This window comes from Astatotilapia calliptera, chromosome 14, assembly GCF_900246225.1.
Source record: "Astatotilapia calliptera chromosome 14, fAstCal1.2, whole genome shotgun sequence".
Lineage (NCBI taxonomy): Eukaryota > Metazoa > Chordata > Actinopteri > Cichliformes > Cichlidae > Astatotilapia > Astatotilapia calliptera.
This window is the reverse complement of record NC_039315.1, coordinates 21,522,230-21,538,133: the sequence shown is the minus strand read 5'-3', so window position 1 is coordinate 21,538,133 and position 15,904 is coordinate 21,522,230. Positions and strand designations below refer to the sequence as shown.

At 37.2% G+C, this 15,904-nt stretch overlaps 1 protein-coding gene across 7 annotated transcripts in view; it reads left to right on the top strand.

Annotated features, from left to right (window-relative positions):
• dync2h1 (dynein cytoplasmic 2 heavy chain 1) overlaps positions 1 to 15,904 on the top strand; it is a 123,265-nt gene that overhangs the window by 88,486 nt on the left and 18,875 nt on the right. For all 7 annotated transcript variants that reach the window (XM_026193718.1, XM_026193721.1, XM_026193722.1 and 4 more), the window contains 7 exons: positions 953 to 1,063; positions 2,411 to 2,480; positions 2,765 to 2,850; positions 7,044 to 7,119; positions 7,344 to 7,564; positions 8,346 to 8,450; positions 14,050 to 14,166. In XM_026193718.1, the coding sequence (XP_026049503.1) occupies positions 953 to 1,063; positions 2,411 to 2,480; positions 2,765 to 2,850; positions 7,044 to 7,119; positions 7,344 to 7,564; positions 8,346 to 8,450; positions 14,050 to 14,166 (786 nt within the window). The remainder of the gene's footprint in view (positions 1 to 952; positions 1,064 to 2,410; positions 2,481 to 2,764; positions 2,851 to 7,043; positions 7,120 to 7,343; positions 7,565 to 8,345; positions 8,451 to 14,049; positions 14,167 to 15,904) is intronic.

The following is a 15,904-nucleotide window of genomic DNA, read 5'->3' as shown; positions in this document are numbered from 1 at the left end:
GTGCAGTGATTTCTTGAAATTTGCAAACATACAATATAAAAGGTCAGTATTTGGTATGACCACCTTTATTCTGTAACACAACCTGAACTATTTTAGGCAGGCTTTCTTGTAATTTCTTTAAGTAGTCTTCAGGAATAGTTCTCCAGGCTTCTTGAAGGACATTCAAAGCTCTTCTTTGGATGTTGGCTTCCTGTTGTTCCGCTCTGTCAAGATCATTCCATACTGCTTCAATAATCTTAAATTCTGAACTCTTGGGAGGCCAATCCGTGTGTGATAATGTACCAGTGTGTGTTTTTCTATCCAGCTACGATGCATCTCCAAGCTCCTGGGTCAGATCTTTGCTTATTTTTTTTCAGATTTCTTAAGGACATAACTTTCAGATCCTATCTGTGTGCTGTAGATGTAGATCTTTTAGGCCAACCATCACTTCTCTGGTCCTCTACTCCTCTCTTTTTATTTATTTATTAATCTTGGCACACCATACCAAACTGTTTAATGACACACAGCACACCAGGCTGGTATATGCCAAGTTTTCAGCTAATAGCTCTTTTGGAATCACAGTGTTTATACAAAAATACAATTTTTATGCCTGTCAAACTGTGTTTTAGGCACTTTTCAAATATTCAGCCAAAGAAATTGAAAGTAATGAGTTTTTTCAACAATATTTTGTGCCTAAAGATACAATTTAACATTGGTTCTGTGCTAAGTTATTTTTTGCATAGACACAACACTGGCGCATTTCTTGAGTTTGGTGCCGTTTTTAGACTCTTGCACTCGTTTCATCATGTCAACCACTGAGTAAGGTTTATAGTTTGAAATATTTAAGATTTGCACAGATATGTGGGTTGGGAAGCAGTGGTGCTGGATGCATGTCATAAAACTCAGATTTCAGCATTGATTTATTGGTATATATATTAATCTATTTAATGTGCACACTCTTTTTCCTCTATAGGAGCTAAATGTGCTACGGCCCAAAGCAGGCTTCCGTCTTTGGCTGACAGCAGAAGTTCACCCCAGATTTCCCCCCATTCTGCTGCAGTCCAGCCTTAAGATCACTTATGAGGTATACACACACGCACACAAATACACATCCAATACCATAAGTTTGGTGTTTTAACCCACTGCACAAATTAGAGCTGTTCCAACACATTTTTGCAGGCATTCTGTACACATGCTTACATATCCTTATACTTATTACCACTTTTTATACAGTATCTCAAATCATCCTTGGAAACAGAATTTATCTATCTGTATCTCCCCTACTCCATATAATACGCCAGGAGATACAGAAGCCTGAAGTTTGTGTGTTAGTGACGCTGCTTTAGTGCTCTGTGTGTTTCTGATTCGAGTTGTGCTCATGGGGTTAGCTGCTTCAGCAGCCAAGCATGCTGCATGAACTTCCTGTCTGTTTCCCTATTTTCATCTTTTCTTTTTCTTCACAAACACTTGGAAAAATCTGTTAGTTTACATGTGTTTATACACATTATAACACAGTCTGGCTTACTGCAATACAAAATGTCTCGGCTCCAGGATAAGTGTTAACATTAATATCTGAAGCTATAAACTGATATATGTATGTAATATTTATTTAAATGGGTTAACTGGTTGATTTGTGCTACACCTAAACAAATATATCTAATCTACTGATTGGGTAACTTATCCAGTACATTGATCAACTTTGGCAAATTCTGTGTACGCCTTACTGGCAGTGTGCATTGTGAAACCCCCCAGATGGTGTACAAGATCTTCAGCTAAGCTGTTTATGTTTGAACAAAGTCGATGTATACTGATTGGTTTTAACTCAAATGGGCCATATTGTTGGCAGAGGAATGAAATGTTCAGAGAACTGTTTAGAGGAACAATATGTGTTGGATCATGTGGCAGATGCTTCAGCTAAATTATACCAAAACATTTATATAATTTATATTCAGTAGTTATGTGCACATGTAGTAGTTCTGTGTATAGTCTAATCTGTTCTTGCAAGAGTACCAAAGTACTCTGTGTCAAGAAGCTTCTGTTCCAGTCCTTCCTGTGGTTAATTATATGTTCAACACTGTCGAACTAAAGAATTATTTTTATATTTAATTTAGCTCTTCCTTTTTTAAATAAGTCAGTTGATGGGCTACAAATAACTTACCTTACAGTTAATAAGTGCAGAAAGGATTTTCAGCCTTCCTGCTATGATTTTTTTTCAGTGTCTCGCAGTTGTCATACTTTGCCAGATTTTTGCTACGGTCATAAGTATTTTGTGTATGAATGCATTTGTTCAAAATATTTATGTGTTTGGAGCTTAGGATGTTTTTTTATGTTTGCAATTTTAGCTTTGAATTTACATGTGAATAATGTGCAGGATTAACACCTTTCACACTTTCACTTTTCCTCCTCCAACATCTTTCTTTCACAATTCCAGGATCCTCCTGGATTAAAGAAGAATTTGCTGAGGACATATGAGTCCTGGACTCCAGAGCAGATCAGTAAAGGTTGTCTCTCGTCTCTGAAATTGATACGTCAGAGTAGAATATACATCTCTGAACTCATCATGTGTCAGCCTTTTGAGATAGCTGACAAGTAGACCTGATGCTTATATTATAAATAATCTGTCTTGTAAAATGACAGTTCACTTTCTTTGATTATAATATAAGTACGTGTTCTTGCACTAGTATAATCACTGTTTGTGATATCACTGCCTATTAGCTTTAGCAGCTTGTCATGTGAACCAGAATCACAGCTTCTGTGTTGTGACGTCGTGACTGATTGTGTGCAGGAGGTATTCTGGCCAGAGCCCAGTCTCTTTTCTGTCTGGGTTGGTTCCATGCCGTCTGTCAAGAGAGACGAAACTACATCCCACAGGTAAAATACTTAACATAATCATAGTTCTTAGTGCTTAATCGTCATGTGAGTGAGTACTCCAACCTTGTCATTGTTACTACGCACACAGCACATTTTCAAATTCCAAATCATTTGAAAATGATTTGTCCCTCTGATGAGAGAGGGTGTCTAACCCATTTAATCAAGGCGTACAAAATGATTAAACAACTTTAAAGAGGCTCTTCTGTTCAGAACTGAATGAGAACTGAAACATCTAAACAAACTTGAAGAAGTTGAGTTACCTTCTTTTTTTCAAGCTTTTAAGGACTACCATTACCTGGATGACTGAGAACCTACTCAGACACTGGACAATTAAAAATATTTGTTGTGAATAGTCAACATGGTTCTAAACTATATAAAATATAATTAACCTGATAGATGGGCCTGTAGCCGGATTAACGATTGATAAAGGATGTCACATTAGAGGGGTGGTGAAAGGTTGCTGCTATGAGTTTCTAAAATTTAGGATGACCAAAATTCATTCCCAGACCTATCAGTATCTGGAAAATACCTTTTTCAAATAGTGGTTTAAGATTAAGCCCAGTATTCAAGGAAGGCATGAAATGATGGTTAATTTAAGACAGACTTCAAACAACAAGAAATACGAAATATGTTAATATAATTAATACCTATTAAAGCAATAATAAAAAACATGAACAGATCAATTACAAATTATAAAAGAGAAAAAAGAAATGCAACATAGCAATAAAAATAATCTTTGAACACATTTTTATGTAGAAATGTTTTTCAAGAAGGGATTTAAAGCAAGTCACTGACTCTGCAAGCTTTATCTCTGCAGGCAGGTGGTTCCAAAGATGAAGGGTCACCTTTAGATTAAATCCTTGACTTTGGGACAGCCAGAAGGTACCCACCTGAGGGTCCAAGGCTCCAAACCAGCTTATATTGAATCAGCATCATTGCTGTGTAGTTCTTGGGCACAATAAATCAGTAAAATCTTGAAATCAATTGTAAAACATACAGAGATGCCATCTGTGGGACAAGGATTTTACATTAGATTCCAAAATGCATGTTCAGTGGGTTTGTAGTATTGAAGAGTATACAGTGGGAGAAATAACTACCTGATTCCCTGCTGAATATGTAGGTTTGAACATGAATGAACATTTAAAAATTGTAAACCTGAAATTAATGTGAAATAAAAACCTACAAAAAAAAAGAAATAAACAGAAAAAAGCATGACAGCTCTGTTAGGCAAACACACAAACTGAGTCTCTCTGTGTGTGTGGGTGTGTGCATGGCTGTGTGCATGTACCCATGCATGTGTAAATGTTTACATCCAGCCAATATAAGCCTTTGTAGTAACCCAGTCTGCTGGCCAACACACTGAGTTTGGTCAATAAACCCCACACTGGTGAGGCACCTGATGCTTGTCATGCATACTGCTTATAGAGCAATGTGTGTGCTATTTCTAATATAAAAGACAGTGAAGTATGGAATACTTTTGATGTTGGTGGCCAGTCGAAAGGAAATTAAATTGTCTCAACTCTGTCTTGACTCATGGCACATAGTGGAAGTAGAGCTTTTTTAGTCCATGCGAGTTCAGAATGTGTAACGTATATAAAAGCATTTAAGCAGTACTGAAGTAGGAACACGTGCTGGATTTGAGTCCTTTGAGGTGCTCTTGGAAATGGTCATCCAGGCTCCCAAAAGAAATCCAGATAAAGGCTGGAAAGCACAAATGCCCAAACTTGAGATTTTTAGGTTAAAAATGACCATGGCATGAGAATAAAGGCATCTGATATGTTATTTAAAAGCAAGTGCTTAGAGGTATTTATCAGTATTTTATTGTTTAATTTCTGTAATCACCATTTCTATAGATAAAATCTGGCTGTTTATTTTCTCAGTTTCGGGCATTGATGTATTGAGGTCATTCCATATCACTTCATCAAATCCCTCCAAATGACGATCTCTGATTTGACTGAAAACATCTTAAGGAATGATACACTTATTAATGATAATTATACAAAATTTCAGAGCCTCAGGCCAAAAATAGGAAAATGAGAGCGAATGCCATGCCAAATTTTGGATGTAATATTAATAGAAACTTGCATTTTGTAAAAACATTCTGGGAATGTCACACTGAAGATGGATGGAAGAATGTTTTATCTCATAATCAAGCTTTGTAAATAATTTACCTGATGTTGACTGTGTTTTTTTAATGTTATGCACCTTGTCTATGAGAAGCTGTAAGTAAAAAAAAAAATAAAAAATCTGCCCACCCAGCCTACCCACAACAATCAGGTTTCCACAGGCCTTCAAATCTGCTGTCAGAGACTGGATATGGAAATATTCTGTAGACTTAAAGCATCCATCTTTATATGTTAACCTGAGACACTCCTGAGAGTCCATATTCATACAATCACGTACCCTAAAATATTTGAAGGACCTAGCTCAAGGAGTTTTTTTAGATATTAGAATTTTAAAATGCCAAAATCCCAAAACAGCTTTAAAACGTGTGTAAAAACACCAATAACAATTTTTTAATCAACAACTCCAAAAATGTATTTAATTCTTGTTTTTATATTTCATGTATTAAATCAGAGTTGAAGGTTTAAAATGTCTGCATGAATGCAGAAATAACCCATAAAAATAGCTTTCGTAAAGTGACAGTCTGACATTCACTGCTACCTCACACAGCTTCAGGTGTGCGGGGGAGAGAAAGTAAGCATGTTCTTGCTCTTTTCTTAATGCAGCATTGTGACTTTTGTACCCTTTTGACGTGTACAGCTGAGTACAACATTATAAAAGAAAAAACCGAAGGTGTGTATTATTATGCTTGTTCCTTTCAAATCCTAACGAAACGAGATTCACTGGAAATCAGTCTTGGCTGATTCTTACCTTTCCTTGTTTCCTCGTGTGTCCTTATGAACCAATCAACTAAAAAAAAAAAGCTTCTTAACTTTAGAAGTGCTGGTTTGTTTGACATTAAGCAATCTGAGTACATTCTAATGAAATATAAAGATAAAAAGAGACTTCAACAAATTTAAGATGTCATTTATGTGTCAGTATATGGTACTTGATGCATTTCTCAAATTTAGGACCAATCATAGAATACCTCGTCTGCCAGCATTCCCCTTTATTTAAAATCCATTTTCCTTTCTGGCCCCCGATATTTGTTTTAGCCTGTCTGCAGTTTTCTTGTCTCTCTTTTGCTGTTTTTATCTCTCTCATTCTCTTTCTTGCTCAGTCACTGAATCTCTGGTAAGTGTTTTCATTTGAGATGGTAATGTTGTTTCTCATCCAAGAACATGATCACCTAATTACTGAAACAGTCGCAGCGCCTCTTGTCCACTCCACCATCACTCATTTTCTTCTTGCTTCATCTACTGTTCTTCTTCCCCATCTCATTTATTCTCTTGTTTTCATCCTCTTTACATGCCACTGCAAAAAATATTTCTTTTAAAAAGACAAAGGCAGTAGAATTAAAATGAAGCAAAGCGGACAGGCTTCTATTTCCAAGGTTGTGTATATTCCTAATGAAAGGGAATCTGTAAAGTTGCGTCTGTGTGTGTGTGTGTGTGTGTGTGTGTGTGTATGAATGATTAACATTTGGCCAAAGGACAACAAGCTGACTGGTTAGCTATGTCTGGTAAATTACTGATTTTATAGCACACCATCTGAAGTGCTTACAGTCAGTAAGCACAAATATAACCCATACATTAAATTAAACAGTGGCTCAATAAGCAGCATTTTCTTAATACAAAAGCCTACAAACTTGTGAATGTTGACACTTATACTGTAAGCGAATTTATTAGGCCCTGCGAAACGTGTCCCACAAAAGTCTTTGAACGCACATTCAGGCACACAATTGCTGGACAAACAACATACACTTAATCACTGAAAGATGCCCACACAGTTTTCCTCCACCTCTCACCTCATCCACCTACAGTGGGCAGTTTACAACAGGTGATTAAGTGAAGTGATGTAATCAAATTAAAAAAATAAAAATGTTTTTTCGTTTGTTTTTGTTTTTACAGAAATGGTCAGTGCTGTGAAAATGTGTGTTTTATCGACTTATTAAACTTTGTACTTTCAGTTCCATCTGGATTTTAAATTTCGATGGAGTTTTGGATCTAAATAAAGTCCAGAGGTTTTTTGTCACTTTTCATTTGTCATTTCTGTACTGACTTGTACGCTTATCTCTGATTTATCTGCAGGGCTGGACAAAGTTCTATGAGTTTTCCTTGTCAGACCTTCGTGCTGGCTTTGAGATTATCGACAGGCTTTTTGAAGGTAGGACGCTGATGAAATGTGTAAATTCAGCAGAAAGCTCTGCATTTTTGTCTGCACATGATAATCTCTTGTTTCTTTGATTGCCTTTTATGACAGTGTTTCTTTGACGACCAATTATGAAAGAGCATACCCTGGGCAATTCAGCATTCGCATCTCTGTGTTATTTACCTTCTGTGTGGACCCTGCTTTTTATTTGTGTATTTATATGTCTCGATATCTCTAAGGTGGTAAACAATTTCAGTGGGAGTTTGTCCATGGTCTGTTGGAGAATGCTATCTATGGGGGACGTATTGACAACCCGTCTGACCTCCGCATCTTGCGCTCCTACCTTGAGCAGTTCTTTTCCGCACGTCTCCTTTCATCCTCCCACTCTGCTGGACAGAGAAAAAGCAGAGGAGGATTCTTTCCACCTCAGATAAGCCTCCCAAACTCATGTGCCATATTGGTAGGTTTTTGGGAACACTCATCATGTAACACCTAGTTGTACATATACTTTTTATTAAGATATATACGTGCATTAGAAATATATGCATCTTTAAGCTTAAGGTGAAAGTTTATATAGTTTGTTTACATCTTCATGAGCCCACGTCCAGTGACAAAGAAGCAAAAACGGTTGATTAGATTCACTAGCTGGGGTTTGTGTTTAACTTCTGTCTGGTGTTAGCTTCATTTTCGCTTGGTTTATAAAGTAGCCACTACAAATAAATGTCAGCAATAACTCTCAAGTAAGTGGTTATGTGGTTCTGTTTTTCTGCTGCTCTGCTTTCTGTTTATATTTTCTTTTCCAGAAGTTAGTTCATTCCACAGAATCACTGAGAGGTCATTTGTTTAAAAAAACAATCAATATAGAAATCTATCATTTGAATTGACAGTCTATTGCTAGAATTTAGCATTTAGCAGTGAGTGATGAGGGAGATCAGTTTAGTAATTTAGGCTTTTAAAGCCCTATTCAAGGCAAATATTTGTTGTTAAAAAACCTGCATCAAACTGTTACAAACAACACACCCTAATGAGCTCAGTATTGCATTATTAATCCCATACACCCACACAGAAATCTAACAAGCATGCCACAAGATTTTACTTTTCAATTTGATATCGTTGCTTAGAAATGGAAAAATGTATTTTGTCTTAAAGCCATGATATAAATTGGCAGAATGCTTTCATTTTCTCTCTCTTTATATGGGTGTGTCAATGTGTGACCTGTATGGGTCTGCGTGTCTTCCCAGGACTACCGCAGAGTAATAGAGAATCTCCCAGAGGATGACAGGCCAGCATTCTTTGGTCTGCCTGCCAACATAGCGAGATCCTCCCAGAGAATCGTCAGCTCCCAGGTGCACCCACACACAGCAGTCTGCCTATTCACACAAGCACATGTGCTCATATCGCCTGCAGCTCACATCAGTCTTGCATGTATACAGATGAAAAATGAAAAGAAAATCAACTCGAATTGTCTTAGCGAGGTGTTGGGTCAACATGTGTCACTAGAGCAGCTTCAGTGCGCCTTGGCACTGATCCCATAAGTCAGTGGAACTCCACTGGAGGGATGGAGCAGCAATCCTGGCAGTGCTGGCGTAGACTCCACATGATAAGCCATGTTATCTCAGCGTGATTTGACAGTGTTCCAAAGAGCTCCTTGTGATGTCAGGAATACTTGGCTTTTTCCACTTTTTCAAGTGCCGCCATAGATGTACAGTTGAGGTCAGGTGACTGTCAAAAAGTCACAATCATTGAAGTCAGTCCTCCTCTTTGATCTTCAAGCAGAAGGTGCAAAGCTTTGAGGTTAGGGTCTTTATTCTGCTGCAGCATATATCCTTCTCCACAGAGAAGCTGAGCAGAAGGTGTAACACAGTTTGGAAAAATAGAGTTCAGGGCAGTCTGGTTAAAGATACCCCTTCTCTTACTGCTAACTGTTGGGCGTTTGTTTCATGTCTGTTTTCCAATCATCCAATGACAAATACCGCCTTTGCCCACTGGCTAGGGTTTTTAGTTGATTTAAATATTTTATCACCATGAATCATATGATTGCCCGTTCGCCCTGGTGAATTATAGCAGATGTTTTAATCTATTCTACATGTATTTTAACAGAATTTTACCAGTATTCGGGTGGACAAATATGCTCGCTTTATTCACATGTATGTTTATTATTATTGCAACATTCCAAAACAATGACAACGAATGAGAATATTCTCCAGAAAAGACTCAAAAGTACCGCATGCTCATAAAAAATGCCCAGTACACTTAAGCACATACCGTACTCTCATGTAATGTAACTACCTGCAAGCTGTAAGTACTCATTTAGCTATGGTTGTTGAAAGTTTGTGGGGATAGGTTAATTGGATAATCCAAATTGCCACTAGGTTTGAATGTGCGAGTGAATGTGAGTGCAAATGGTTGTCTGTCCCTATGTGTTGGCCCTGCGACAGACTGGCGAACTGTCCAGGGTGTACCCCGCCTCTCGCCCTATGACAGCTGGGATAGGCTCCAGCACCCCCCGCGACCCTGAAAAGGATAAGCGGAAGCGAATGGATGGATGGATGTTGAAAGTTTGTTGCATGTAGAATTACGTAGATGTCTCATTTAAAACTTATCAAGCATAGTCTGCTTTTGGCCTAGGAGACGAGGGATCTGGGTATTTGAGACTCAATGTACTACAGCGCCAGCTTTCACATTGACAGTAAATACAAAAACTTTTGTTCTCGTCAAGGCAACAAGTCATTGACAATTAAAAATGTTTAATATTTGGTTAATAGTTAGTTTGTAAACACTATCAGGATGTCATTAGAAGTTGCAGCTGACATTTATAAAGCTGTTTATACATTCATTACACAGTATTTATTAAACATTAAAATAAATGAACCCTGGATATTATAAAGTTGAAACTTGTATTTATGATACTTTATAATTCAGTTTAAAGAATGTATGCATTTGTTGGTGGTATGGCAGTGATAAAATCAACTGTGAACCATCTGTTTAGTTTTGATACCATATTAATATGACTTATAATTAATAAAATATTTTTCTTACATAAACTAATTGCATAAATAATAACATTGATAATATTTTTTTCCTAATTTTGTAAACCATAATTTCATTCATTTCAATATCATGTCTCATGCAAATCTCAAAATAACATTTTTCACAATATGATGATTTTTGCATGTAGTTATCATTTTAAGGAACATTTGATAACATCAGAAAGTTGACGTTTATCATCCGAACAAGTGTATGGCAATATTTTATATATTTTGCATCAGATAAGATTGATGTGTATCTGTGTTAGCTCTTGCGTTGAGCTATATAAGCAAACTCTGCAAAAGCTGCACTCAATCTGTTTTGTTCATTTACGACAATAAACCGAAGCAACTTGAGGGTTTCTAATAACATTTCAGCCGTAAATACATTTACCACTACTTCACAGATATTGAGTCTGACAGTTTGTATAGATGATTGTAGCTGATTAAAATGGATGTTGGTGTTTTTCAGCCTATGGAGCTTTGAGCAAAATCTGCATAGTAAGTTGAATCTGCCAAGTACTTTCTTCCTTTATAGAGGATGGAAAACCCTGGTGTGTATGTGTGAATGTGTTTAATGGTTTATGGTCACTGCAGATTCTGATGTAATACAGTGTAACACAGTCTCACATAAACACACAATATGTTTTATTTCAGTGTGTGTGTGTGTTAGTGTGAGTTTGAGGGAGATGAAAATCTTAAAAGACAGAAGCAGGATATAGACTGAAGGTTGCATGGCTGCATTGTTCACTGACTGTGAACATATCATTTGAATTTTGCAATATTCACATCTAATAATACAAACTATATAGTCTATGTAATATATGAATCTGTGTGTAGTGTTTGGATAGAACCTGTCTTTGGTGTTTACTTTACACATTCAGGTAATTATTTTTTTCAGGCTGAGACTTATTGATTTTTATTCTTTTACAGATTTTCTGTGAAGCAGAAAAATATGTTTTGATTTGATTCTGCCACTTGTGATATTGTGCAAATGTCGAAATGGTAGAAAGGTTGACCTATAATACATGTGAAGGAAGCTGCATAAGAGCCAGTTGTCTTTGAGGAACTGGCCTGGACTTTGGCCAGATGCTACAAAATCTATAAGAGGAAGCAAAATCCAAGATCTTTTTAACCCTAAAGGAAAGATGAAATAGTATAAATGTGACACACACACCACAATTAAACCTTGCTTGTTGCATGCACTAGAGGAAGAGTTGTTTTTTTTTACAATAGCATGTTTGTTATCATTGTCGTTTGTGCAGAAAAGAACATGTATATGTTTTTCCATTGTTTTCCATTCAAGCCTGGTATCGTTGTTAAGAATTCATTTTTGAAAATAAAGATGCTTTAGTGTAAATTGGATGAGTAACCAAAACATGAGCACATATAAGGGTTCATTTATTTTAAAGAACCAAATCATTGTTTTCGTAAGAAACATGCTGATAGAACCAAAGCAAGAATGAAATGAAAATGGAATACGTGACATTGCGATGACATTACAATGAGCTCGTTTTGCTGCGTTTTTCTGTTTGTACAAGGTATGATCTTTTTAAAATCTTGCTCATCCTACATTCAAGATCATGTTCTGGGACATATCCAGAGAGCTTTCAGCTATTTTTAGATTGCTACTGCCACTTCCTGCTTTATGCCCTCTGTGATTTTACCACTGACATCAAACTTAGAGCTAGCATCATCTTCTTGTTAAAACTGACCCAAATTTCATGTGAAGGATCGTCACTGACTGTGACCAAGCGGTTTTCTGTTGAAGATTTTGCAGTTTCCAAGCTCAAAGGCAGCATTCAGTTGACCCCCAGGATGAGACTGTCAGTGTAAAGATCTACTGTATCGTCCTGAGGAGTCTGAAGGAGAACATTCAGATGATCTTATCTTGTGCCCCTTAGAGTCCACTGAAAATACTGAAGATTTTAGGTCAGTGTCTGAGATGATGACCTTCAATGTGAGATTGGCCACATTTGCATCAGGTAGAGTCTCAGTCACACAGGTCCGGAGATGGTCAACATTGCATTAGGGACAAATGTCTATTCCCTGACCAGTTGGCGACTGGTTGCTGGCTGTCACTAGGAGAGATTTGCTGCACCAAAGTTCTCCTCATAATTGCTTTGACCGATAGCGTAATTCTGTGGTCGCTGGTGGTTTGCATTGAAGATCTCTACTGATACAGATACTGATTTCTCAGAAGATTTTTACACTTTGCATATCTTGTGATTTTAAGTGATTCCACACTGTCGGAGTTTACAAGCAAAAGATCCATTCATTCCAGGAGATGACCCAAATCCTTCTGGACTCGGATGAGTAAGGACATCCAGCATTTAAAAGAAAAAAAACAACAACTGTCAAATCAAACATGTGGAACTTCCCACTGTGGCGAAACCTTGTAAATAAGTGAACAGCTGAAAGTAGCTGCTGCTCCTTTTTTTGTGTCTTCTGATTGTAATTATCCTCAGTTCAACCACACGCAACCTTTACAGATTGTAAGGACAATCCCCATGTGGGTTTTAATACAATTAAATTCACTCATAGCGTGGTCTCCTGATCACTGGAACCACCAACCTAGTTTAATTCATACGACTCCCACAAGACCACTTATGTGAGTCTGTTACTGTGTCTCTTTCTCTACCCATCTCCCCCATATGTCATTGTCTCCCATCCTGGTGTCATTTGTCACTGTCACTTTCATCTTCTCTCTTTTTCTCTCCCTTTTCCCCAAAATGTGTCCCTTCTTTACTCTCACTGTATTTGAGTTCTGCTGTTAACCACATACACTAAAGAGGTCCTGGGGAAAAGTCTGCAGATTTTGTGGAAACCATTAAATATAAATGTCTAATCTTACCAATTACCTGACACGGGTTTGAAATGGCTTTACAAAAGGCTTGAGGTATGATTTCCTGCATTCATAGTTTTTATGCACAATGTCAAAGATAAGCACTTTGGATAAAACTAGCATGTGAAAATGTATCATTGTGCCATTACAACTACAATAACAGAAAAAAAAGACATTAAATGCAGAGAGATTTATTTCTCCAAATCTTGCATATACACATAGAAGCTCTCTCGTATACTGCTTCTGTTCATTTCTGATTATATATTTAGATATAATGACATCTGTGCCTTCTGTGGCATCTGTGATTTTCACTCTATTATGCTCAATTTATCAATCAGCTTGACTTATTAACAACTCTAAACTAGAATACTGTTATACTGAAATAATGTGAAAAACTGAGTAAATTGACTGCATGAAGTTGTGTAATGTCCAGTAACTTTTTATCCCCAGACAATTATGGCAGAAATTTCAGCTTATTAAAATCTTGGTTATCTTAATATATTTAAATTACTATTTGAATCACCTTATATTTGATATCAACCTCCTTCATATTGCTGTCAATTCAATTTTAGATTAGGATTTTTTTAATCCTACCTTCATCTCCCTCTTTGATGTACTCGAACAGACATGTGTGCAAATGCACATATATACCCTTTTCCTCCTGAGCAGAGAAGATAAAACAAATGTTAGTAAAGCGTTCTCCTGGACCAAATGAAAGTCATTTATCAGACAAGCTGCTTTACTTGTAACGCAGACATAAGTGGAAACTTGCACTATCACAAAACACACACACAGACACACTGAGTCTAGATAAAAGTACTGTCCAAGATTCTAATCCTGAAGCTAAGCTTGGCTGATTAGGTATGTAAGGAGGCGTGTTTATGGTTCTCTTTTCTTCTTCTTTTTTTCAACATTACAGGGCCTGAAACAGTGTTTTGGGTTTTACATATGGGAGTCAAAATGCATGTGCCTACTTCAAATTATATGGGTGGTGTTTTAAAAAAAATAGGCCGTTTATTCTTACAGGAGCACATGCAGCATACCACTGACTCTTTGTGTTTTAATTGTTTACAGGTAATTTCTCAACTGCGCATCCTGAGTCACTCAGTCGCAACAGGTTCAAAGTTTGACAGGGAGCTCTGGTCAAATGGACTGTCACCTATCCTGAACTTATGGAAGAAACTCAACCAGGTTAGCTGTCTTTACCATTTCATATTGACTTTTTATTGACCCATTACTTTTTGTTGCCCTTTTCCTGCAAACCAAATTGGAAAGCTGCATCTGTAGCTTTTAAAGGACTTCATTTGCCTTGATTTAGTTAACTTTAAAAAGTCAAACCGTACTAATACTGCAGCATTTCTACTGTCACTGCACATCAACAACAACTAGTTGTAATATCAGAAATGGGTGGAGGTCCAAAGTGCATGACTCTGAGGCAAATTAAATAAAAAAAGGAAAACTATTGAATGATCAAAAATTGGAGAAACACACAGTCCAGTTGGCAACAAAAAAGAACAATACGTAGATATACAGGAAGTAAATGGAGAAGGGGAGAGGCAAGGCTATATGCACAGACAGGGCAGATTGTTCACATTTGAATACAATCAAAACAGGTCAACATGAGGGTCACAGCAGAGGGAAAGACCCAAAAGCAGGAAGTAAAGCCACGGTGAGACAACTAACCTTCCAAGTAAAACAGCATTACCACAAAGACAATTAAAATAACTGAAGCATGAAGACTAACATTAAACATGAAGACAGGGGACAGGGAATACAGAAGGCAGGGGGGTAATGGAAAAACTAGGAACACAAAGGGACTTAACAAAACCAACAGACAACAAGGGTCGTGACACCTAATTAAAAGTTGTGGGAAGTAATCGGATATTACTAGTGCTGTCAAAGGCTGTCACACACAGTGGCTTGCTTGGCCAAGAAGTACTGCTGTGTGCAGTTGCTTGGAGACTGGCACGTTTTCAAATTAAAAGGACATCTGCCTCCACCTTTAACAATTTAGTCACCGTGTATCAGTCTCCTCTCTCTGCCTCTCATGCTGTCAAGCACACATGCTTACTGTCTCCTCTCTCATTTACACTTATGTCTCCTCTCTTTCTGTCTCTCTTCTTGCTCTTTCAGTCTCTTGTAGATGGAGTTGTTTTGTACTTACTGAAAGGAAAATGGTTAACTGTGTTAATTGTTGCCATTATGTCACCAGCAAGCTTTCCATAGATCACAATCAACCTCTGGCTGCTTTCAATTAACTATCCCTTTGTCATCAACCAACCTTGTTGTTTGACCCTCAGTGGATCTGAACTTCCCAGTGTGCCATTTAAATGCACGTACTTGCACGTGTGCATTGGTTGTGTGTGCAAACCTTTATGGTTTGTGGAAAATATGTGAGAGGTGTGTGTGTGTGGAAATGTACAGACACATTTATTTTTGGCAAATCATTATGTAGTCTGGAAAGACATGGGCAGAGCATGATACAGCAGAGACTGTTTATTTGGCTTTTTAGTTACATTTTTAAATGGAAACAATAGCTTAGCTCTAGTCAATCTGAATCCCGTCCAACCAGCTTTTTTCTTCATTGTCTGTCTTCATCCCTTGGTCCTGCTATCCTTCTCTTCCTCTCTTTTTTTGCCTCTTTCTCTAACTGAGTTGTTGCAAGGAAAGCGAAATAGAATCCAGGTATAGAGTGTGATGGTTCTAATAGATTACAACAAAATCCAAGCTTTTCTATTTTTTATTTGTATATTTTTTGTAACCTATTTGTATACTGTATGGTATACTTTGTATACAGAACACAAAGTGTTTATCTAATGTAAACAAGTGCTCAACCTCCACCCCTGTGTTTGCACTGTGTGGAGCAAGAAAATAAATTCTGTTTAGTAATATGATGTTACTGTAGGAATTTAGTATATGCATATATACA